The sequence below is a fragment of the Lepisma saccharinum genome, chromosome 23, assembly GCF_977018435.1.
Source record: "Lepisma saccharinum chromosome 23, izLepSacc3.1, whole genome shotgun sequence".
Taxonomy (NCBI): Eukaryota; Metazoa; Arthropoda; class Insecta; order Zygentoma; family Lepismatidae; genus Lepisma; species Lepisma saccharinum.
Genome location: NC_139251.1, coordinates 31,586,704 through 31,613,216, shown reverse-complemented (window position 1 = coordinate 31,613,216; position 26,513 = coordinate 31,586,704). Strand labels below are relative to the sequence as shown.

Sequence of the window (26,513 nt, the reverse complement as noted above, 5' to 3'; positions counted from 1 at the left end):
ATTCCATCTACATTCGTAGCTGTCACTTCTATTTTACCACTGGGCTTGTCAAATGTGCACTTGTGTTGATGTTATCTTAAAATGTCTTATTTTGGTCTATTCCACAACATACGCACTGCACCAGGAAGGCAGATGTGATTGGTGGTAATTATGGCTGGATTGTTACACTGTTAGTTTTTGCATTAATGTAGTGACAGCTGCTAATAGCAGTATCATAACATATAATGTAATGTCATTTCTGTATTGTATATTTTAATAAAAGTGATTCATTAAATAATACAGCATGATCAGAAAGTCATGCAACCCAATGTGGTATGTACATTTTTTGACTCCCAAACATTGTACTGTCTTGCAACAGTGAACAAACAGTGCTGAAGACGATGGGCACATCATGTGTTTAAAATAGCTATGTTCTTCTGCAAGATGTTAGTCTTTTTGTTCTGGTGGTAATCAACCATTAACAGTCTACTTGAATATAATGATTTGGTTGATTTGGTGTTTTAAGACCACTTTATGCACAGTAAGGCTAATTGGGACTGGACCTACAGTTTAAAGTGGGATCCAAACCACTATGTGCCTCCACTGGGTATCAAACCCGGGACCCCTTGATCACAAAGCAACGACCACTGCGCCACCGGGGAGGCCCTTGAAGATAATGAAAACGTTGGCCCTTGTAAATTAATATGTAGAAACAAAAAGGGAATTATTTGTGTAATAATTGATACATGCAATTTTTATATTTAGGACGTATTTTCATCTTTTTGTCTCATGGAATGCATAATTCAGGTTCTTTTTGTTTCAGATCTTCACAAACTTGACGAATGGAACATATTGATCGAGAGTGATTTGAAGGATCAGGAATGGTTGGAATCGGATAGTGAATCCGAGAGTGGTGAAGAGGGTTCTGAAGATGAAGACGAAGATCAGGAAGATGAAAGTGCATCGCCAATGCAAACAGACTGACTAACTCTTCTGTAAAAGCAGGTTAAAGTTCCAAAAAAATCCAAATTGAATTTCTTTAAGAAGCCCACCCTTCATATGATGCCATCTTCAATGTTCTTTTTTCATGTTTTTGTTGTGCGAGAGAAAATGTGTTCTTGGGAGAATGTATGATCTGAAGGATTTGTGAATAAACCAAGTACGAATTTTATTGAGAAAAAATAATCTCCATTGTTAAATAATGAAACAGTGCAATTGAACTGTATTTAAAAGTAAATCAGGTTCAAGCCAATATTTTTATTTTCCTGTTAACATTTTGTGTACATACAGCAGCAAAGAGTTTATGGAAAATAAATAAAGCATTATGTATGTAAAACATTACTGCTTGATTTAATTTATCTACAATATTAAGATGGTATACTTGAAAATGAGTCAACCAATGGGCATAGCCTAATTTTTGAAAAATCTAACCTAAATCAAGAAGTGTGGCTAATGCGTGCTTACCTTATTTAATAATTATTATTGTCAAAATTTGCAATGTTTACATAACCAGTGTTGTTCATGGGAAGGGAGAATGTCTAAAAATGTGAAGAAAGTTGTATCTTTGTACTTTCAAACATTACATGTAGATAAAATATTATGTACAAAAGGCAAGATCATTCATGGTGGTTGCGGTAAACGCGGTTTAAAATTACTTACGTGAAATTTAGAAGATTTCGCACCTCCGCGTTGCACAATTTAATGGTTCAATCCTATTAATTTCGAAGATCCACTGTCTTCATTCACAAAAGGGTACGGCGTTTGAAGCGGAGATGGTACCGCGTCACTACATTGTTTGTTCCCCGGCGGCGGTGGTTGCGATTTTTCCCGTTCGGCAGCACTGGCGCGCGCATCTTGGTTTGCGTCGTCTGCTTCCTGTTGTTCGGTGGCGTTGTCAGTTGGGGGTTGGGGGGCTGGGCCGTGTTGCTCGGTAATGTGCTGTTCCTGTTCCCCGCGTGGCTGGAGGGGGGTCGAGTATGTGCATAGCATCTTTTCTTTTTCTGGTCGGGGATCTTTCTGAGGACAGGGTGCCAAGTTGGGTGTGCTTGTCCATTGTCCAGGTTTAGTGCTGGTTTCTGCTGGATGATGGCATGGGTTTCTTTGATGGTGTTTTCTATGACAGAGCCGGTTGGTGAAGTATGGATATGGAGGAGATTGTGTGGTTAGTGGAGTGGAGGTGTTGGGAGAGGCCTGATTTAGGTGTGTCGTTTTTGGCATCTTTTACATGTTCGTTAATTCGTTCTTGGACGGTGCGGATGGTTCTGCCAATGTAGGTGTTGTGGCATTGGCATGTGGTCTTGTAGACACCGGGGGATGCAAGTTTGGGTAGGTAGTATCTCTTGAAGTTTGGTAGTGCCCTTCCGATTTGGGATATGGGTTTGTGTGCTACTCGGATGTTGAAGGGTTTGAGGGCCTTGGCAAATTTTCCACATGTGGTGGGGTGGTATGGAAAGGCGATCCATTTGGGTTTAGGATTTTGGTTCGGGTTATCTCTGTTTCTTGGGTGTCTGAACTGGGCTTCTGTTTTTGCGCACCACATGGATAGTTGGCACTCGGTGTAACCATTGTTTAGGCCTATTTCCGTTACGCACGCTATTTCATCGTGCAGGTCATCTTCTGTGCAGCTGTGTGTGAAGGCTCTTCTGTAAAAGTTCATCCATACTCCAGCTTTCTCGACCTCAGCATCCGACGACTCCAAGACAAGTTCGTCACATCCGTATACAGGAAACCAGGTTCGGGCACCCAGTATATCCATGCAAAATCCAACTACCCACCAAAACAGAAAGCTGGAGTATGGATGAACTTTTACAGAAGAACCTTCACACACAGCTGCACAGAAGATGACCTGCAAGATGAAATAGCGTGCGTAACGGAAATAGGCCTAAACAACGGTTACACCGAGCGCCAACTAACCACACAATCTCCTCCATATCCATACTTCACCAACCGGCTCTGTCATAGAAAACACCATCAAAGAAACCCATGCCATCATCCAGCAGAAACCAGCACTAAACCTGGACAATGGACAAGCACACCCAACTTGGCACCCTGTCCTCAGAAAGATCCCCGACCGGAAAAAGAAAAGATGCTATGCACATACTCGACCCCCCTCCAGCCACGCGGGGAACAGGAACAGCACATTACCGAGCAACACGGCCCAGCCCCCCAACACCACCGAACAACAGGAAGCAGACGACGCAAACCAAGATGCGCGCGCCTGTGCTGCCGAACGGGAAAAATCGCAACCACCGCCGCCCGGGAACAAACAATGTAGTGACGCGGTACAATCTCCGCTTCAAACGCCGTACCCTTTTGTGAATGAAGACAGTGGATCTTCGAAATTAATAGGATTGAACCATTAAATTGTGCAATGCGGAGGTGCGAAATCTTCTAAATTTCACGTAGGCAAGATCATGTTGGCCATCCTACTGGATACTTGTGTCCCCCTCTCTGCATTATAAATTTTATCCCTAGGGGAAAACAAGAAATTATTGGCAATTTAGTTACTTTTTCCACCACTCAATTGCAACACTTTTCTGTCAGACAACTGGAAGCTCCATTTGGCGAAAGCAGACTTGGCCTCAAATGCTGCTATATTCCTGGAACTGTCAAACAAGTGGCCTGGGTTGAACTCCACCTCACATCGTCCCTTTTCTTTGTCCACGTAATTTGCTGCCTCAATGAATGTGAAAGTTACAAATGAGTTGTCACGTGACTCAAACTTGTCACCACAGACATCTCTATTTGTACGAGTGGAAGAATAGTCCACGAAGATAGCCTACATGGAATTTTCGATACGAGTGATAGCCCTTTTTCAAGAACAGTGTGTTTCTTTTTGCTAGAATAATGAGCTAGATTTCTTTGTGAAGCTAGAATGTTAGTGAAAAAAGTGAGCATTATTAGTTCCAGACTTTGCAATATTGGGAATCTGCCTTCAAAATTAACAAAATCTGATAAAGCTGGTGGCGGTGAAAACTGTGTTGATCAAATGATTGGTTCTGAAAATTTGTAAGTGCATCTATACAAGAAGACAGTAGTATTATAGTGGCGAGTTCTCTCTGATTGTTGGTTGTCCATGAGAAACTTGAATGGAAAATTACATGGCCATGGCTTGATGTATCTAATAATGAAGTTGCACATACATAATTATAAGGATTATAATTAGGGCTGAGCAGATACCAGGGCAATCGTAGTTTTCCATTTCAAAGTTTCGTTCACCTTTTCCAACTTACCTTTGGTTTTGAAAAAAAAATAAAAATAGTTGTGCATTTGTTAAATGAACCTGTACTCAAGTTTTCGGGAACAGCAAGTGCGTGACACAAAGATCTGTACGCAGATAAGACTCGCGGTCAAGTATCTTGCAAATCAAGCATAACGTGAAATTATTCCCATAGGTGCTTCTGTTTAGTTCTCTTCGAAGTGTACCAGGCTTTGTTCGTGCAGATGCGGTCTCGTGTAACAATAACCCCAGAGGTCCAGAAAGCCAACGATCCACCCTCTCAGAGGACATATTTTATTTTTTCATATATTGATAAATAATTTACACAGTTGGAATGAACGTATAACACACATAATGTCAATTAAGAAACATACAAGAGCGAAATAAATGGTGACGGAGAAAGCGCCCCACTATCCGAGGTGCGATTTAATTGTCACTCATCGCCACGATTAACCGAAAGTGACATAAAATAAAAATAATAAAAATACAGGTCTCTGACATACCATTGCTCTACCAAATGAGCTACCGAGCCAGCCCTGGTTTCGTCTGGGAGATACTTGGCACTCTCAGCATTTGTGTTTCAAAGTTATGCGTCTCATCACAGTATCATTGACTGAGACAGTTCCTACAGACCGAAAGCAAAGTGCAAAGCCAGGACTGGCTTGGTAGCTTAGTTGGTAGGGCAATGGCATGGTATGCAAGAGACCCTGAGTCCGACACAGCTTTATTTTTTTTTTCTTCAAGATTTCATTTTGAAAGTGTTTTTTCTTCTTTTTCTTCTTAGAACTTTCTAAAGCTGACACTGGCTAAGTTCTGGAAATGAAACGTCAACAGAACAAAAGCCATTTTCAAAATAAAACTAATTGATCAACGTGTCTACCAAAATGCTTGACTTTTTCTTAACATTTATAAAATCGCCCCCTACTTAGGTATAGTTTTTGAAATTTAGAAAATATGTATATTTATTCAATGAAAAACCCCTACCACGAGGTTGGTTGAGATGAAAACTGAAACTACTTTAGCAAGTGATTTATTTATTTATTCCAAGTTTCAGATACAGCACTTGTAAGGCCATTTTACACTGAAAACTAATAAATCAACAAGAACAAGCCAAGATGGTTTTAGGTAAAAACAAGAAAGGTAAATATAAACATGATAAGACATAAATAAGGAAATAAACGAAAGAGTTACATATTCATTCTTAGAGAAGATCGGAAAATACTTTCTGGAGTGAAAATGTCGATGATTGCGGGTAGTTTATTATAGAACTGGGGCAGCCTGCGGAACAGAGAGCGCTGTATAAGGGAAAGCCTAGTGGTAGAGTTGTGGAACAGTTGAGCGTTTCGGGTCGATCAAGAGGACACTGAAATTGAATTCTGTAAGTAGAAATTCAGATCTTAATTTTCCATTGAAGATTTTGTAGAAAAATTTCAAATCGGGCAGATCGCGTCGGGTCTGCAGTAACTGAATGTTCAAAGTAGTCAGGATGTCAGGTTTCGGAAGATGCTGTAGGGAAAGAATTCTATGATGAATAATGGTGGTAAAGAAGCTGAGGATGGAATCAGTGTTAAAAAGTTTAGTATTGGAAGCCAGACTGGAGAGCAGTATTCATTGCTTTAATTATTATCGGATGTAAAAATTAATGCTTCAGACTTCATCCTGAATGAGTAATGGCCGCATTACCTTATTAAATATTTTTAGAAAACTTCACGTATGCAATTCTTAAGAAACAAATTGAACAAATCTCAACCACAACTCAATCCAATTTTAGATTTCCAAATATTCAATTTTATCAAATACCAGTACAGGTACATAACAATGTACAAAAATAGCAAAAATTCTTGACCACAAGCACGATTTCTTGACATTCCTGACTGGTAAACACCCTGTTGTATTATTGTTATGCAATGTTGTTGTCAGGAAAATGATTCACCCCATGAATCACACCCAGGTCTCCCATTACATTTCTTGTATATAAAGATCTTAACATGTACAGGAATTTTCAATAGATCTTACTTTTCTTGTAAATATAAGACATACAAAAAAATAAAAAGCCGCCACAAGATGACGAAGATTCAGAATGTGTGGGACACTACCACTACATCCTTTACTTTTCTTGAATGCTACAGTACGTATTTACTTTTTCTATGACAGGCTCCAGTTCCCAGGAGAATGACTGAGAACTGAAACGTGTTGCATAGTTTAACCACTATTGTGTATTAAACATGTTAATATTTTAATTATAAGATTAATACATCTTAATTTTCACATTTTAATTCAATACAAAAATATACTTATTGTACAAATATGGAAACAGTTTTCAACGTTTTTACATTGTTAAAAATATACACACTAAAAATATCCATCAAAGTAACAACTGCACATATGCACGAAAGAATCCTTGCCATGGCTACTATTTCTTAGTTTCAGTGAGACCTCATTATTCTATATGACTACTTTTGACAAGGAAAACACTGAGGTAACATCACTTGACGATGTTTTCCGTTTGAAGTTTCTTAAAGGTACAATTCATTGAATAAATATTACCAGTCAAATTGTCCAGCACTATTTTTACTTGGTTCTCCCCAATTGTGTAGTGGTAACGCTTTTGCCTTGTAATCAAGGAGTTCCAGGTTCAATCCTTAGTGGAGGTACATTTCAAAGTGGTTTTAATCCAACTTTAAACTGCAGGTCCAGTCTGAATTAACTTTTGTGAACATAAAGTAGACCTTTATATATATAGACTTTGAATATTTTCATTCATTTTTCTCTGCATTAAGAAATGAAACTGTAGGGAGATTACAGCATCAAACATTGCTGTTGAATGGCTTGTTCCTGACTTTGGTGTCGGCCATTTTTTATTCTCGAACTTTGCATTGCATAAAACAACAGTAGATGAATACTCTATTTGACTGTTAATGTTTTTTCATCCTATGCCAAATGTTACAACATTCTTCAGTGTGGTGCAAATCAACTAAGGTAGTAGTTGAACCTTTTAAACATATTACCTTCCCTTATCTTTAACCCATATGTGAGCTGTTTTTAATGTTTTAAACTCCTGATACAAGTCATGGCAATAGGATTGAAATGTCGAAATTTTGGACCACACATAAGTACCTTTTTGATATCCTTACTGTACTGGGTGTTTTCAAGGTCATGCAACCCAAACTTTGATCACTAAAGTCAAAGTTTTTATGTAGTCAAAACATGCGAAATATTGTACATACACATGTAGAAGAAATGGCTGAAATATGTAAAAAACCTGTATGTATATGAAAATATATAATATGCATATTGTTTCTGATTTCTGTGCTTTTTGTAGTTCTCTGATGCTAAAAATGTAGTGTTATTTCTCAATATTATTATATTTTAAAAAGTTATCTTGAAATAATGTTAATTGTAATATGATAAATTACTGGAAAATTTATAATCCCATAAATTAATAATGTGAATGACAATAGTTACTATTTCATGAATCAGCAGCAGAGAAGAACAAAGTCATCTTCAATATGAATTTCGCATGAAGTGGAGGTAAGGTGACAGACACAATCAAATAAAAATTACCAGTTTTTGGAGAAATCAAAGTTTTAATATTTGCCCCAGAATTATAGCTCCTCATTCAGTGAAAAACCAGAAAAGCAGACTCCGCCTCAGAATGGTTAGAAGGAACACTATGGCACCAGAGGTCCCGGGTTTGAATCCTGGCCTTGACATGAGTGTTCATTGTATCATCACTCATCTTCATCTTTGCAATTAGTCAAAAGTACATTAAACCATATAAATCAATAAATCAAAAACCAAAAAGTTAGTCCAAATACTGCTTTTATTTAAAAATATGTAAGATAAATGTAATAAAAAATAATATTCACCCGTCGCTCGACAGCCCTTGAAGGGCCTAGGCCGATCTCCTGACTGCCAGTCTCCCTCCTACAATCCTACCTAGAGGTGTGGAGATCTTCAACTGGTAATGGGGTGATGTGGGGTCAGCACGTCTAACCCCTTAGCCGTTATAGGAGACTTCTGAGACCGGGTTATGCTACTCACGCATAGCTCCATAATTTCCTCACGCTGGTGGGTTGCCACCGGTCCTGCACACAGGCCACGAACCTGGAGACTGAACCCAGGTAGACTCGAACCCATGCTGTCCCGCAGTCTGAGTTCAGTCTAAGCACAGTGCCTTAGACTGAATGGCCACGGAGGAGGACATATGATAAATGGGAAATGTGTAATAAACCTCAAAATATGTACACAGTGCTGCAATTTGAAATAGAGACTGATTTTTCCCTCGGTAGGTGGCACCACTGTGCAAGCATTCTGCGGTGCGAACAAGTGAGAGGTATCTCACGAACAATTGGTGCAGAGCTCGTTGACTTTGAGTGACATTGCCACATGTGGCATTGTTGAGTGTGGGCACGTGTCGTGAAAGTGCATCGTGATTTCAACATGGAACAAAGAGCAAACATTATGTTTTATGCGCACCTGGGTAAAGCTGCTATGGAAACAATTCTCATGTTGCAGCCAAGTGTATGGGGACAATTGTTTATCCCGTACACATGTATTTGAATGGCACAGGTGATTCACATGAAAGATCAATTGAAAATAACAAGTATCCGGGTGTAGCAGGGATGGTGAGAACATGAGGACAATCATTCATAAAGACCAAAATTACAGATAGACTTTTACTGTTGTATTTTATCTTGAGGTTATGAAACGTTTGATGCAAAGAATATCGCATGTGATGCCTGAGTATCGGGATGGCAGCTGATGTCTGCTTCATGACAATGCCCCAAGTCACAAGGCTGTGATTGGGAAGGACTTTTTAACACAAAAGGGAATCCGTATATTGCTGCATCCTGCCTATTCACCAGATCTGGCCCCATGTGATTATTTGCTATTTCTTAAACTAAAATCTGCAATCAAAGGTTCGTACTTTGATGATGTACCGACCATCAAGAGGGCTACGACAAGGATTTTAAACAGCATTACACAAAACGAATTCCAGTAATCCTTCCATGCACTGGTAGGCAGGGTGCAATGGTGTGTGGATGCAGGAGGGTCCTACAGCCCCTGGCCATATTATTAGATGCACCACAATTTTTTTTGAAAATAATAGTTTTGCAGGGGAAAATTATACAAAATTGACCATTAGTTATCTGAAAATTTCCTGTACGTTATTTGAACCCTGGCAAATACGAGTAATACGTACAAATGCACTTTCTTGCACAGCATTGATAACAATAATGGTAATAGTAATAATAATACATAGTAATATAATTCGACACATTGGACAATTTTAACAGTTCGCTTATTTTTCACATTTAAAATGTTGCAATAGGGTTCTTTGTGGCTGAACTTTTATTATTGTAATGAACAATATGAAAAGAGGAGGTACTGTTGTTACAAACAATAACGCCAACACCAAACGTCTTTGTTGTTGACTGAACATGCCGCAGTTCAATTCAAGCTGAGTTGAGAGGAGGACGTCTTGCGAATAGTGAATCGTATTTGTGCTAAATTTTGCAGTGATATTGTTTTTGTACACTGTCAGTATATATTTTTAATTTAATTATTAACATTAGGGAGTCATGGGTAAAAAAAGTGACTTGACATTGAGAAAGATGGCTGAAATTAAGACACTTCTAATCGTGAGATTTCTCGACGATCTGATGCATCTGAAGCATTGGTGAGGCAAATAAAGAAGAACATTGAATATGGTGGACAGTGTGAGCCACAAAAGAAGGACAGATGTGGACGTAAAATAATTTTTACTCCAAGATCCTTACGCTGTTTGAAGAACATTTGCCTCACGAATAGATTAGCGAAAATACAAAGGAACTTAAAGATAAACTTGAAAAGAGTGGCATTCGTGCATCTGAAAGAACAGTACGGCGTAGGCTCTCCGATATGAACCTGAAGGCACTCAGACCTGCTAAGAAGCCAAAATTAACCCCTGCTATGATTCCTAAATGTTTTCGTTGGGCAAAAGCTCACAAAGAAAAAGATTTGAACTTTTGGAGATCTGTTTGCTTTAGTGACGAGTGCACGTTTGAAATCTTGGGGAATAAATCTCAGTTTTGGAGAAGACGTCCAGGTGAAAAATACAATCCTGATTGTGTTGTGCTGACTGTCAAACATCCGATAAAAGTTATGATTTGGTCAGTCATTAGTGGCAAAGGTATAGGACGTCTGTATTTGGTTCAAGGAACAATGAGGCAAGAACAGTATAGGGAAGTGCTTAGAAGAAAGTTGCTACCTCAAGTAAGAGAATGGTTCCCAAATGGACAACCGTTCGTATTCATGCAGGATGGAGCCTCATGCCATACCGCAAAATCAATAAAACTGTTTCTACAGAGTGTAAATGTCCCTCTCTTGCCCTGGTCGGGAAACTCTCCAGATATGAATCCAATTGAAAATGTTTGGTACCTAGTGAAAAAAGAAGTGGCAAAGCAAACAATTACAATGAGAATTGGCCTAGTTGAAAAAATAATTCAAGTGTGGAATCACCATCCTCATATGAAAGAGACAGAACAAGCATGCATTGATTGTATGCCAAGATGAATCCAAGCACTGATAAAGACCAAAGGCGGCTCAACCAAATATTAAAATTGACTTCCAGTCATATGTACATATTATATAGCTAATATTCAAGAAACACAGTAAGAAATTATATTTGGAACTATTAATGTATCAAGTAATTGTTGTTTTTTGTTAAGGTTCACATGTAATCAATGTAATATTTCATGTAATAAAATATAAATAAAAGAAATAGAGAATAACAAAAAAATTAGAAGAGATAATAACATCCTTAAAATTTTGCATAAACTTTGGAGGTGCATCTAATAATTTGGCCAGGGGCTGTACTTTGAATGATCCCAGGTAAGTAACTTTCTGTAAACACTTGTTTATTTTCTACAGCACCAATCTCGATTTCAAATTGCAACATGAACTTCACATATATTGTTCTAAATATCGTAATTCGCCGACATTTGCAAATTTCTTCATGCCTACATACAAAGGAAAATATGTAATTACATAAAAATCCAGGCCCTATTGATCACTTATACCATGAAAATCATTCGCGATATTTACATCGTTTTTTTTGTTTTGTTTTGTTTTTTCAGAATGCAACTTTTTGGGTGAGAACATGTTAATTAGAACTGATTCCATGCTAATGTCCTTTACAACCAATATAGGGTCATGTGCAGCATTTGATGAGTTTGCAACTGGCAATTGGTTAAGTGGCATATCACCTAAGCTGGCAACACTAGCAGGTTAAAATTTTGTCAACAGACGCAGGAAACATGTGCCTAAATATTGGAAATGAAAACTCATAATTTTTGGAGCAGCCCAGGTACTTCCCAAATCAAATAATAACCAGTCAAATTAAATTATAACAATCCATACAAAATCTACACTACTGGCACCAAATTTTCATTCTTCTTATGACTAGACTTCATATGCTTGTTTAGTGAACTTTTCACCGTAAAGCTTTGACCACATAAAGAACACATGTAAGGTTTGTCACCAGAATGAGTTTTCATGTGGTTACGTAAACTCTGACTAAAAGACTTACCACACACCGTACAAGTGTATGGTTTGATACCCGCATGAGATCTACGATGGTTGTACAAGTTACTCTTGTCCACGAAACACTTATCACATTGGTCGCATGCGTACGGCTTGATACCAGAATGCCTGTTCATGTGCGCAGCTAAAAGTCTATTCCGAGTGAAACCTTTTCCACATATCTTGCATTTGATTGGACGTTCGCCTGTATGCTGGAACTTATGTTTGTTGTAATTGCCCATGCTGACAAACCCTTTGCCACATATTTCACACATGAACGATTTTTCACCAGCATGTGACTTTGCGTGCACTACAAGATCAGCTTTCTTTATAAACCCTTTACCGCAAACATTACACTGCATTGGGTACTGTCCGTTGTGTGTAAGTTCGTGTACTTTCAGTTTGGTTTGCAAAGCGAAACCTTTTCCGCATACATCACAGTAGAATGGAAAATTACCCGAGCACAAAGTGATATGTGCAGTGAGGTTTGACTGCACGCTGAATCGTTTCCCACATATTTCACATATGAACGGGCGCTCGCCAGTATGGGTACGCACGTGGACCTGGAGCGAATTCAAGGACATGTACCCTTTTCCACAGTACTTACAGTGTTGGCGGAATTCGCCACGATGTTGCTTCATGTGGTTTTGGAAGTGGCAGTTTTGAACGAAACGCTTCCCACACTGTTCGCACTGGAACGGCCGGTCGTTGTTGTGCCTCTTCAGGTGGTACACGAGGGTACTGCGCTTACTGAAGCCCTTACCGCAAAGCTCACAGTGGAAATTGAACATGCCCGTATGTTGCTGGTAATGCTTGGCCAGGTAGTCTTTGTCTGAAAACATCTTTCCACAAACATCACAAGGGAACGCTGATTGGATTTTCTCTGGTTTGTCCTCTTCATCTGTAGAAGTGTTCTTAGCCTTTTCTTCATCGCTTGGAGTCTCTTCTTCTCCCATACCTTCATTCTGTTCCTTACAGGTGTCTGCCTGAATAATTTACAACAAAAATTTAGCATTCTAAACTGAATAATGTAATGCACACTCCTGTTCACATGAAGTGACACTCTTTATAGGGTTGAACAGTTGGAGTATGTTGCCATTTTATCTGAACAGGAGTGTACAATAATTCATTCACTTTATTATATGAGGTGTAAAATATTAGAACAATGATAACACTGGTCTACAAATATTAATATTTTGTTTCCTTCAGAAAAAAAAACAGTTATTTCTTGGCATGCCAAGTTCAAAAATGACAATAAAAATGACGGGTTTGCTCAGATAACCTAAAAAATAGATTGTTAATGAAATACACTCTATGCACATAGCTTATGCTGTACACAATATTTACAACGTAGCACTCAAATGAACACCATTTGCATGTGTGATGCTTTTCAGGTGTTTCTAGGGTGACGTTCTGACAAAAATCTGCTCACATTGATTGGTTATATTTCCCTTGGTAGCTTTTCTTCCATACCTGCAATAGCTTGAGGGAAATATTCAGTCACTGAAGAACCACAATTACAGGGGAAAGGGGGTGCAAAATGAGAATACCGAATGTTCGAAAATTTGATTTCGTAAGACCTTATCTTCATCAATAATGAACAGAAATAAATGATATTAGCAGCATTTGAGGAATATTTGAAGTTTCATACAGACCTTAAATGCATTCAATGTGTGCCCCACATGTGGCAGGACAGATGTCCAGGTGGTACTCCCATTCATGTCAAACTTTCTCAAGCATGTCTTGTGTGTAGTCTCCTATGGTGGATTCCCCAGTCACCAGACCTTTCAGTGTGCAATTTCTTCCTGTAGCATTTCATCAAAGTCAATGTTTATGTGCCTCCACTTCCACAGGCACTGCTAGAACTGCGAAGGTGCATCAATATCACCACCGGAAACTTCACACAAGCGATGATTGAGAAGGTTTGCCAAGAATGGTAGTACCACCTGGATATCCATCCTGCCATATGAATGAATTTAAAGTCTGTGTGAAACTCCAAATATCCTTCTTTCGAATGATGCTAATATCATATATTTCTTAGCAGAGATATAGTCGTACAAAAGCGACCAATAATTTATGAACATGGTGTACAAAAATCAATTTCAAGAACATGTTTATCCCATGTTTTTCATGTCATGACATCATGGGAGAGGAGGAGGAAGACCAGGCCTCTAAGAATTAATCAGTAGGCTATAAGAGAACTGGATGCCAATGCCAGACCCTGGTTTGCATCCACAACAAGTTACATTTGAACCTCAATTTACATGTCTGCAGGAGGTAGCTTTAGATTTATATACTTGTCACAATACGTTAAAGAAAAAGAAAACATTTGCAACTGCCTTACCTCTGTTTGCTTCCTTGATGCTGCAGCAGGAAGACTTTGGACTGAAACTTCCTCTTGCATGTTAGATGGCTCCTGTGCCACTGTAGCCTCACCAACTGCCTTATCCGTTCTGTCAACTTCAGCAATATCTTCTCTCCAACTGCTTACATTCGAAGCTTTCACGGCAAGACATTGATTCACATTCTCTGGCACCTCATTCACACATATGCTATTATCCTCTATCAGCATGTTCTTCCAGTTTTTACTCAATGACGAATTTAAAGTTTCACTTGTCCGTTGATACTTCTGTCTTAGCTCTTTCTTCACTGATGTAAGCTTCACTTCCAAACAATCTACAGTTTCGATCAGGTTAAGGCACTTCCTGCACAATATATTGCTATGAAACGTACTGAAGTTACTAAGCAATACTTCTTCAGCCTTTTTCGCCACTGGCACATGGGATGTAGAAGTCAAAGGTAAATTGCCTTCTATATTCACGAAATTATGGTCCAAATGTTCCTCAGTGCAACGTGTATCACATATCAGACACTGAACTGCCGGATAGGATCTCTCTTCCAAACAAGTGGTTTGCTTCAGTCCCTGTACGGACCCCTATAAGAAAGCATATTATGGTGAATATACACTACTTACGCAACTTAATATCAATGCATAATAATATAATCTTGAGCCACCAGGATGGCACAGTGGTAATGTCACTGCCTTGTAACCAAGAGGTTCCGGGTTTGATCCCAGTGGTTCGGATCCTACTTTGAAATGTAGGTCCAATCCCAATAGGCTGTCTATGCATAAAGAGGACTTAAAACAAAACAAAAAAAACAACCTCAAACTTCAATCCTGACCTGAGATGGGTGTTCTTTGTGAGTGACCATTTACCAATTTCTTCATCATATCAGCACTCATCCTCATCTTTGCAATTACGGGGTGGCTACTCACCGGGAATTCCTTAAATTCGGGGAATTATGCGTGGATTATTGGCTCTAGGAATGATGCGTGAATTCTACGCGAATTTTTCTCCATACACGTGAAAAATTGCAAATTTTATTAATCCAAATGAATTCATATATTTACAAAATGCCCAGAGACAACTTTTTAACAGTTTAGCTTTTATTTTCATCGAAGAAGGAGAAGGACAGAAAGCTGCGTGGAATATAAAACATAATTCTCTTAATCCGTTTAATTTGTTAGTGTCCTTTGCAGAACAATCTAGATGCAGATTATTGCAAGATTAGACATCATGAAGTTGATTAGACAAATTTGAGTTTGAAATTACCAACTTTTCATAGATTAGTACATCCCGTAACATTTGTGACTTCTGTTTGTAGACGTATTTCGAGTCCGAGTATTTGAAATCACAAATGTAAACTACACACCTTAAACTGAATATTTAATTAGTATATATACCATACAATTTAATTGAATTGAATTTCAATTTTTGGATACGTTGGAATCACACAAACCCTTCTTTTGTGTGTGTGTGTGTATGTGTGTTGGTGCTGAGAGGCGGTAATACGTAAGTTGGAATAGAGAAAACATCTTCTTGTACCCTTGAATTTTTCGAAAGCTTGCCTTGAAAACTGGGAATTATACTTGAATTTTATCATGATCCTAGAGTGGCCACCCGGAATTAGCCTAAAGTGGAAGAAAAGCGAAGTAGAATACACCAAATCAATCATTCAATCATCGATTTAGAAAGGGAATCACCAAAATACACAAAATTAAAATGAACTTAGGACACAAAGTACAAGGCACATCCAGAAAGTAGTGTCCATTTGGTAATAAGAAGGAAGAAAGAAGTTAGTTGAACAAAACCTCTTTACTGTGAAAGTATATTCCTTGAGTTATTTTTTTTACATAGACACCCATGGCATTGAGGTACTTATCATGTTGGGAGACATAACCAGTACACCCTCACCATACATACATGTTACCCCTGAGGTTAGGAAAGCCGCCGAGGTGGAAATTGAATTCTCCTTGGATTGGTGACTCACGAGCCCCCGTTGAGGATAGACCGGGGAAGGGGGGGGGGGAGTTTTCCTTCTCCAGGTATGAGCTGACACCGTGCATTCGCCTACCCCGAGCACCGATCGGCAGTTCGCCATCATCAGCTTTGAACGTGTGTTTTTTTTTTTTTTTTTTAGAAAGTGTCTTTCCTATACCATTTTAACCTAAATCCTCAACTATCACTTTCTCGACGAGGCACCATGTCGGGTGTCTGAAAGCATCGTTTCAACCTGAAGAAGGAGGTAGTATAACCTTCGAAACGTAGTTTGATAAGTCTCATGCTCACACACGTAAGTTACTGATTTTTAATCTTTTAACCTTTAGTTTGCATTTAATTGTGAGCAATCAGCACATTACCAGTATGTTACCATACACCCACCATCAGTCGATTGGCAGAAGGATGCACAGGTGGCATCCAAAGCCTTGTGTTATGAGTCGGTTGTGCATGAAGATGACAGTCAATTTGCACAGTCAAGATGAATCAGAAATTCAAAAAAACCTGCAAAGTGTGAAGTGAGAGTTGTCATTTGGTTTTTTGAATACTAGAAAAACTCGACTCCTAGTAATTATCATCTTCTGACAAAATTATTTTTTGGGAGGCAACATTTTGAGCTCCAGTAAACTGTAAGTGGATTTCTCAATAGACCAGCGGCAGCAGTGCATGACGAGAGTGTACGAAAACTCGTCTCCTGGTACGATAAATGCCTCAATGGGTGCCTATGTACAGTGTGAATCAGAAATATGGCTACACGTTTGAAGTAAATGCAGTGTGTTACTGTACAAAGTACAGGGAAATGGTGAATGGTACTTAAACTTGAAACTTCATTTTTCATTTCAGATACGTGTCATGTGCCAGAGCTTACATCATTACTGAAGATGACGCTGAACATGCAAGAGCAAGTTACAGTTGGAGGGGCAATTGCATACCAGAATCATTGTGAGAGCCATGAGCACAGCAATGGGTGTAAACAACAATTTGATGTAAGCAAACGTTTTCTCCACTTTCCCACAGCTGATGGCAACAATGTTATGTTAAAATCACGTCTTGCCAGTCTCACGATCATTCTGGTATAGAATTGCCCATGCTGCAACTGTAGTTGGCTGCTGCATGTTCAGTGCCATCTTGGCTAATGATGTACGCCTGGACACATGATTCATATCTGAAATGAAAAGATTTCATGCACCATTCACCATACCCTCTACAGTGTACAGTAACACGCTACATTTACTTCAAAAGTGTACCCACATTTCCGACTCACCCTGTAGAAAAATAGTTTAAGGTTGTACTTTTAGAGTAAATTGGTTGTGTTCAACTATAACTTTTTCGTTCTTTTTTAAATTATCAAACAGTACTACTTTCTGGACATGCCTTGTAACAGCAATATAAATTTCCATTCTGTTTCCTCAAGGGGTGAACTACTTATGTAAAAATAAGGAAAAGAAAAGAAGTAAGTACGTAGGCTCATCAATACCACATGCTGATATTTTCAAGTATTTCTTGTTAGTTCACATTATCAGCCTTGAGTTAAATGTGCAATTACTAGTTTGTCTAGATTTGAATAATTGCCTACTGTCGGTCAACAGAGCCTACTATTAGATTAAAAATTATAGATACTTAAGTTTAGATACTTAAGTTTGGACTCCAATAAAAAAATAACCAATAGACCTGCATAAAAACGAGTTACATCAAAATTTAGATTATTCAATTTTGCGTTAATCTATGCTAGCCAATTTCTTTTCGAGTATGCCTTCTATTTTTTATCGGAGGGCTGTTTTTTTAGTTTTCCAAACGATAGCTATCTTTCAAATTTTGTACATCAAAAATGGGTTGCCCAATCGTTATGAAATTTTAGTAGGGTGTAGGCAAAAAGGTTTTAAACACAAGTACTAATTTTCAGGTTTTCAAAATTTCTCAAAAAATCGTTATTTTCAATTTTTCCAAACAACTTTTTCTACTCAAAAGAGGCAAGCGTGCACGTTGAATCTTCAAAAAAACAGAGTACTGCTTAGTCCTACAAATACAATATTACTCTTGTTTTGAAGCTGTGGTCCCAGGTTCGATACCGGATGGAGGCACATAGTGGTTCGGATCCCACTTTAAACTATAGGTCTAGTCCCGACTAGCCTTACTGTGCATAAAGTGGACTTAAAACACCAATTCAATCAATCAATCAATTATTTTGAAGCTCTCTGCATCTGTTTTTAAAATGCATTATCATTGTCAATTCACATTACGAACCCGATTATATACAGATTTTTAATTAGCAGAGTAAAGCTGTTCACGGAACGTGGCAACACGGCACACAGCGATGTCCGTTGAATAGCGGAAAATGCTGGCTGGCGTTGCAATTCAATGCTTGTGGTGTTGCCACGTTCCACGTACATCTTTACTCTGCTGAATAAAAACATGTATAAAATCGGTTTTGTCAATGTAAATTGACAATGATAATGCATTTTAAAAACAGATGCAACGAGCTTCAAGACAAGACTAATATTGTATTTGTAGGAGCACCCAATACCAAGAAAAAGGTGCTTAGCAAAATTGAAAATAACATTTTTTTGAGAAATTTTGAAAACCTGAAAATTTATAATTGTGCTTAAAACCTTTTTCCCTGCACCCTACTAAAATGTCATAACGATCGGACAAACCTTTTTGATTTACAGAATTTCAAAGATAACTAACATTTGCAAAACTAAAAAAAAAGGCCCTTTTTTGTTCTCACGACGATAAAAAAATAGAAGGCATACTCGAAAAAAAATTGGCTAGCATAAATTAACGCAAAATTGAATATCTAAATTACTGGTTAATTTTTAATTGGATCCCAAATCGAGTATCAATAATTTTTAATCCGATAGTAGAAAAGCTTCTTTCTACTTCGACTGACATAACAGGAGCAAATGTACTCCAATTTAGAAAAAGCTATGTGTAAAAGAAAGTTCTTTATATCCTGAAAAAGCAAGAAATATGTTAAAAAATGACAAGAAATGATTGAAATATGCTGGATCACATAATTGTCCAAATATGACCCAAACAAAGCACCTATCATAATTAGGGTTTTCAGGGCACAAATTTCTACATATTTCAAGAACACAACATTTTCCTTAAAATAAAATTAAAAAAGAACAAAAAAAAAAAATGGCATGGCATGAGTGGATGAATGGACATGACCAACACATAAGGTTACATTTTTCAGCTTTCCTAATTGTGATTAGTGATTCTCTAAAACTTAACATGTTTTGCTAACAATACTGCTTAGTGACTTTTGTGACATGCTACACATATGAAGTCCCTCCTGGCATTGATTTTCTGTGTATAAATGTGACGACATGCCACTAAATTTAAAAATGTAGGAATTTTGTCAGAGACTGGAAATAATTATGATGATGATTCAAAGAAACTCTCTCTCCATGACTTACCTCACTCACTGTGACTTCTTCGTCTTCCACTTCCTCATTCTCACGTTCTTCTGATTCTCTTTCATCACAAACCTCTTCAGTTTCCTCAACAATGATCTCGCTTGAAGTCTCCTGATTTGCACTATCAATCGCTGTCTCTTCTACACTGCTTGGTACCCCTACCTCCACGTCCTCTATCAGAATTTCACTACTTTCCGAGCACAGCTGAATGGAATCGGGCAGCGAGCTTTCGTTCTGCAAGCTTCCGACGTCTCTCGTGTAGTGTTCTAGCAATAGGGAAGAATTCTCCTGATCGAGGCTATTATGCGAATCCACATTCAAGTAATGACCATCTCCAGTGCTTGAATTGCAATGTAAGTTCTTGTCAGTATCAAAACTTACTGGAGGTTTCTGTATGCAAGGCTCGTTTCTTCCAGTTATGCATGATTCTGTATTGGGCAATTCGCAAGTGACATTTGATTTTGCAGTGGAGTTATCAGTCTCTTGGATGTGGGTTTGATTTTGTCCTTGCATATGGTCACTGCCGGGTTGAATAGAGTTATTTTGTTGGGGGTAACTGCCGTCTGTTTTTGCAGGATTATAGGACCGTGAGTATAGCATGTTCTGAGACATCTGGAAGAAGTATGGGGGCTGCGAATAGCAAGTTTCGTTATGGATATCATGACTGTAAGTATCAATATTTCCGTAGTTTTCATGTTGCTGTTTACCTTGTTGGGATGAGACTTCACCTTGAAGATTAGGAGGACCTTCGTGAGTTTTGTCAGCACTCAATAGCTTTGGTCTCGATTGCTCTTTTCCAGAGTGTACCTGGGTTTTTGCTTCCTCTGAGCATATCTGATTGGTTGTTTTATTTGCATGTGCTAGTTGCAACGAATCAAAACAAGCTGATTCGCACAGCTCGGATATACAAGGCTCTGAGGTGCGCTTCAACTCGTTATGTTCTGGCATGTAATGGTTTATAGGAGGTAAAGTACACGGTGCATACTGGTCGTTGGATTTATATGTGGACTGAGGGATCGACTGCCCATATCCTACCATGGTTTGTCCAAAGCAGCAAGCTTGAGGGTCCATTCCAACCTTCGGCTGCAGACAAGGCACTTCTCTATTGCCGGTCTTAAATGGTGTTATATGAGGCAGAGTTGAACAGTACCCTACGGCATTTCCTATAACTCCACGCTTGTTGATATAGCACGAATGTGGACCCTCGCAGTTCGAAACAGACTTTTCAACACACGAACGCCCCCTATTGTTATCAGGATACGACGAGTTGTTTCCAGATATTGGGTTATGTAAATCGGGACCAACAGGAGGCCACAGTGCATCCGACTGCCCAAAACCATGGAAACCAGAGGGAGAGAATGTCCCTTGCGGTATGGAAAATCCTGTAGGAGATGCAAACACAGTTCCATAAACAGGCTGTGACCCTTGACCAGACAATAAAGGATTGAACAATGGTGGCTGCTGCGTCGTAGGTATACCTCGATAATATGAGTGTCCTGGATTGGAATTTGACATTGAAGATGTGGTTGGTGCAGTTCCTTGAGATGAGCTGGCAGGTACGCACGAGATATTATTGGAATTTGTGACATAAGATGAAGTGTTCACACACTCTGGCTGTTCTGGAAGTGATGGATAAAATGCTCTGCTGTGAGGTGGTGGTGGTGGGGGAACTGTGCGATTTTCTGGGAATCTTCCATAGTTCCCAGAGGGGCAGTTGGTGCACATATCCCTGTGAGCAACCATTTGAGGCAACTACAAGAAAAAAATAAGTTACAATTAAACATGTGATTTGTACAAGCTGCATTCTATGGAAGATGTGTATTTTTATGTGAAATGAATTACACTAAAATTTTCTGTACTTGCAGTTGTTAAAAAACATAAAATATGTTCACATTTCAACTCAAGACACTAAATGATCTTCTTCAATACAGGAAGTTAAACATTGTAAAAATTATAAAAACAGCTAAGGTGAGAAGGTACATTACAGGAATAAATAGATGATAGTGAAGGAATATATATATATATATACACACACAGTGGCAGCGATTGGGTTCCAAAACTGGGTGGGCAAAGACAGTATATTTCCCTTTGTAGATAAGAATTTATAGTGCGGAAGCAAAAGTGGCGCCACTGTATACACACAGTGTGCATGCGGAACTGCAAGCTGTCATGCAGAACATGTTATCCTGTATGCAAATGTGTCCAGGTTAATGGTGACCACTTTCAACATCTATTGTAAACAGTAAGTACGTACATGTTTAATTATTATTTTAAATGTACTGTACATATTGTATACTGATTGGAACGGTGATAGTTTTTTGTGCTGCACCCTGTATATATATATATATATATTAAGATGATTTTAATGGCGGGATTGGTATGGAAATAAAGGGAACTGAAGAAGTGATAGGTAAATATGGTGAGGCACATCAAAATATTAATTACTACAAGATTGGATTAAAAGTAATTAATTCTTGCACAAGAGTGGCCTTCCTGAAGAAGGCTCAACTGGTAACAGTATGAATAACTGTGCAATCCATTTTAATACATGGTCGACTCTGCCATTTTACTGCAGATTTAAAAATTTGGCTAACAACAGTGCAAAAATTTATAATGGCATGTTTATTATTTCGATTTAGTGATACAGAAAACACACAAACATAAAAAGAAACAAATACTGTACTCGTTATTAAAAAAAAATAGTAATGGAAATTTCTGTAACTGAACTCAAATTAAAAAAAAATAGAACAATTACAATTTGCACTTAAAAGTAACTTCTCTTCTGGGTATTTCTTACCCAGCATGTGTCCTCACATCCTAGCAGAGAGCATGCATCCTAACGGGTTAACAGCAGGATGTATATTTAATGCCTTGAAGAGAAACTTCCTCAATAAAAAAGGAAATTACAAAACTAACAAAATTAGCAGTGTACAAAACTATATAAATATTCACAATTCTGCACAACTGCGAGTTATGGCCCTTGATATAAAAACATCAAAGTAAACTATTGGAATGAGACACTTGTGTAAAATAGAATTAAAACAGGAAAAGGCTGAGTGACAAATTAAACAGTAAGAAATTGTGTGAGAGTTTCTTCATTACTAGGGAAAGTAGAACAGAACCAACTAAGTTGGTTTGGACATGTGAAGAGAATGTCTGGAATCTCCATGCCCAAAATGCAGATGGCAGGAACAAGAAGAAGGTTGTGTAGAGAGAGCTGTGGTAATAAGTGGGCAGAGACTGGAAAAAGTGGAAGGACAGGGCCAGACAGTTATCCTTCTAGAAAACCTCTACAATGTAAGGTAAAAAGAGCATGAATTATTAAGTTTAAAAAAAATAGTAAAAACATACCTCATTTGTGCCATATCCACACGATATGCAGTGATAATGAGCTGCTGTTGTGGAACACAAGTTGTAACCGCAAACTGTTTCATGATAAAAGCGATATCCAGTTGGAACATCAGCTGAGGGTGTCAGATTCATATTTCCCGCTGATGACACTTTCATAATTTCTCATATGCTGAAAGTATAAGAACTTTTCATTACAATTTGTAATAAATAATATGTATCGTATTTACATATGTATAGGTAACAACGTTGTTTGTACCCAATACAACAAAAAATATGAGAGGTTTTCAAGTCATAATTAACCTTCCATACATTGCAAAAATTACCACTGTAAACAAAAAAAACGAATTCTAACTAGAATTTCAGCTTCTTCCTTTATTAAGGCACTGTTATCGTAACCTGAGTGTGAACTTGGGGAATTTTGCAACAATGTCACACTTTTCAGTACTTCTGTTTTGCTTCCCTTCAGCAATATTCCACGCCATAGAACTATGTTCTTTTTCTGAATGGCATTCTCTCCACAAAAGAAAAACGTGTGGCTAACACATGTAACCTATATACTTGGAAATATGGTATATAGCATACAATAGCTCACATTACATTACTTTTTAAAACAATGGAATATTGTCAATGAGAAGTTACTGTTTGTGTAAATAAAGATATGTATGGAACAGTCCAAGCAAAAAGTGGGCACAACCAATATCTTTCAGACAATATGATATACACATTTGCAGGTGGCAAATAATTAATTTTCCAAGACAAGCAATATCTGCTTCAAATTATACTTTCACTCAATTATAATACAACAATAGCTATTACTAAAATGCTGAGATAGGAGAGAAAATGAAAAACTTCACATGGTTTATGAAGACAACTGTTTTATGTCAACATTTTTAGCTTGCAGATATGCATTATAGTGAAGTGATATGTGGTTTTGAATTTTTGTCATTCAGAGTTGCTTTTCTGCCACTCTTGGCTACCTGTGATGACGATTAGATGAAATTGATGAAGGGACACTCGCGGAGAACATTCATGCCTTAGCTGGGACTAGAGACTGAGAACTCTGGTGAGAAGATTTAAAGTCAACAACTTAACACTCTCAGCCAGAATGTGGTTTTGAGTCGCACTATTTGTTCGTGGAGCGAATGTAGAATATACAGAATGTCTCTAATTTTGTTAATATTTGGTATACTAACTAAATTTGGCCTTCTAATCACGAATCTGTTGTTAAAATGCCGCGGACACATCTGGAAATCGTGAAAAAAGCTCATGTAAGTTGAAGTTTTTTTTTTTTTTAAAAAAAAAGCTTTTTCACATCGTTTTACGAACAAAATTTTAACTATGCTTGCCTAACCTTGCCGGAAATGGTTCGTGGGGCTATCCGTCTGATTTGTGGGGCTATCCATCTGATTTGTGGGGCTACCTGTGCATAGTTTGTGTGGCTACCAGCATGGGCGTCCGGAAGGGGGGGGCAAGGGGGGCCACGGCCCCCCCCCTGGAAAATGAATGTGTACCTAAAAATTATATATTTCACACATAATTTCATTTCAATCACAGTAATTTATGTTAATTATTATAAATTCGTTGAAGAAACATGATAATTTCAGACTGAAATAGTGTTTTTTGAGGGGGCATCACTATTTTGGAGGAAAATGTGTGTCCCTTGCCCCCCCTGGAAAAAAATACCTTGCTTGCCCCTCCCTGGAGAAAATCCTGCGGACGTCCATGGCTACCAGTGAATTTTTACACGAGTCTGCGGCATTTTAACAACAGATTCGTGATTAGAAGGCCAAATTTAGTTAGTATACCAAATATTAACGTAATTAGAGACATTCTCTATATTCTTCATTCATACCTTTGTTCACATAGGAGAGGCTATGTGCTAGACCAGGGGTTTACTCACAAATTTCCCTGGTGGGAAGGGGGGGGGGGTTGTGTAATAAATTTTAGGTGGGTATATGGATAGATCATTGTGCTGAACCAGTGTTCCTTTTTGCACCCACATTCTTCAAACAAAAAAAATGAAACAGCACCAACACTGACAACCTAACCTACTCCAAATTATTATTATTGTTACAATTCCTTCAGCTCACACTAATGTTTATGAGAGTGGGTTAGGAAGGTCAGGTTTGATGCCCTTAGTATCACATTTTCACTATGTGGGGATGGGGGTAATGTGTGCAGAAAGCCAAACTACATTTTGGGATGATTTTTGTATTGCAGTGTTTCTGCTGCACATGTACATACAGTTTTTCTCATTTGTGCTGGTTAATCAGTGATGGAGGAAGTGGAATTTTTTTAGCTGGGGGATGGGGGTCGAGTCTTAGGGCTATAGCTGGGGTGATCCTCCTATGGTTTAACATGGTGACAATGAGACAGCTGGGGGATACGATCCCTCATATCATTCCTCACTTCAGACACAGTGTGTCTGCATGTGTAGATCAGAATTTGGGCTTGATAAGTGAAGTGTTTGAAAGTTATTATATGCACTAGATTTAAAAAGAATGTGTGTCACATGTGCAGGGTGTCCGAAAGGGGGAGAAAAGAGAAAAACATTTTAGGTTTGGTACTGTTGCCATTTACATACTATATTTTTGATTTTATGTGTGCAGGGTAGTGTGAAAGTTCTCCAGGATAGGAGAAATTTCACTTGGAAAGTCACATTGTAAGATGTGGCTTCAGCGTGTTACATAATTATTTTTATTTCTATGAAAAAAACTTGAACATGGCTCTGAACAATGTTAGAAATTCAAAACACACCTATACTCTACAAAGATTGCTTCAATGGTTTCAAGGAAGGAATCAAGGAATCCAGCTTTCATATGTTACTTTTTACATTCGCTTTACTCATGGAACTGTAGTACAATAACCCCCCCCCCCCAAAAAGGTTTTTATGCCAATATATTCAATCATTCACAATAGGCACCTTGCAGAAAGCTGTCATCACTACAATTCATCTGTCCATATTTTGTTCCCTTCATTTTAACTCCATGAAAACTTATTACATTCGCACTAAATGATGATAATACTGAAGCAGATAAAAAAAATACAAATTACTAGACACAAGATGTGTTCCTAATGGATTTTCATAGCATTATTATTACATGCGTGAAGTTATCACTACATTCGCAAAAGTTAAATGAACAGTTGAGTACATAAATCCTAAAAAGACCACTACTGGCACTGAATGTAGAAACGGCAGTGTTGCAATCCATGAATAATAAAAATGCGACATTGTAAAAATTGAAATGTGTTTTGTTTTGTATAAAATACTTGATTTTTATTTGTCTTCTTAGATGCCAAAGGTAATTTACTAAAAATCTGTATTGTTATGACTGCTCTCCTTAGAATGTATTGTTTGCACAGAGTAGAGGATCAGCTTTCAAATACGATAGTTCGCAACACTTCAACTTCTCATTCCTGGGTTTGGAAATGTGGTGCTAACCTCTCACACGCTTTCAGGTTGAGGTAGTAACATAAATTAGTTTTCACCTTTCTGTTCAGAAAGCCATGTTGAAAATAGTCTGAAATGAAACGGGATGTCAACGGACCACATGAATCGGGAAATTAGAGGAAACTTCTGGATTTCTGCACATAGTTTATCTTTAGCAGGAAAGAATCCTGATTTTACTGAGACTT

The 26,513-nt window shown here is 38.1% G+C and overlaps 2 protein-coding genes across 5 annotated transcripts in view; one reads left to right on the top strand and one right to left on the bottom strand.

Annotated features, from left to right (window-relative positions):
* The window catches only part of LOC146005282 (kelch domain-containing protein 4), a 55,822-nt gene extending 54,502 nt beyond the window's left edge, over window positions 1-1,320 (top strand). The window contains exon 9 of the mRNA XM_083144403.1: window positions 803-1,320. Coding sequence (XP_083000529.1) covers window positions 803-963 — 161 coding nt within the window. The 3' untranslated portion in view covers window positions 964-1,320. The remainder of the gene's footprint in view (window positions 1-802) is intronic.
* An 8,305-nt stretch (window positions 1,321-9,625) lies between these two features.
* On the bottom strand, window positions 9,626-26,237 carry LOC145977838 (uncharacterized). 4 transcript variants are annotated; one of them, XM_083110162.1, is made up of 5 exons: window positions 26,189-26,237; window positions 22,878-23,046; window positions 19,527-21,278; window positions 14,109-14,699; window positions 9,626-12,750 (listed from the first exon to the last, which is right to left on the bottom strand). In XM_083110162.1, exons 2-5 carry the CDS (start codon window positions 23,031-23,033, stop codon window positions 11,608-11,610), a joined length of 3,642 nt encoding a protein of 1,213 aa, XP_082966288.1. In that variant the 5' UTR covers window positions 23,034-23,046; window positions 26,189-26,237; the 3' UTR covers window positions 9,626-11,607. The 4 variants fall into 4 exon arrangements, with proteins under 4 accessions (XP_082966288.1, XP_082966285.1, XP_082966287.1 ...); XM_083110159.1 differs by lacking the exon at window positions 26,189-26,237 and adding an exon at window positions 25,801-26,126; XM_083110161.1 differs by lacking the exon at window positions 26,189-26,237 and adding an exon at window positions 25,932-26,126.
* Between the last annotated feature and the right edge of the window lie 276 nt (window positions 26,238-26,513).

Excerpts from the sequence above, each read along its gene's own strand:
- LOC145977838 (XM_083110162.1), bottom strand. The coding sequence starts at position 23,033 with ATGAAAGTGTCATCAGCGGGAAATATGAATCTGACACCCTCAGCTGAT. Across the intron at positions 21,279-22,877 it reads GTGGATATGGCACAAATGAG|TTGCCTCAAATGGTTGCTCA; the intron begins GTATGTTTTTAC and ends TTTTTCTTGTAG. Across the intron at positions 14,700-19,526 it reads AAGAAGTCACAGTGAGTGAG|GGGTCCGTACAGGGACTGAA; the intron begins GTAAGTCATGGA and ends GCTTTCTTATAG.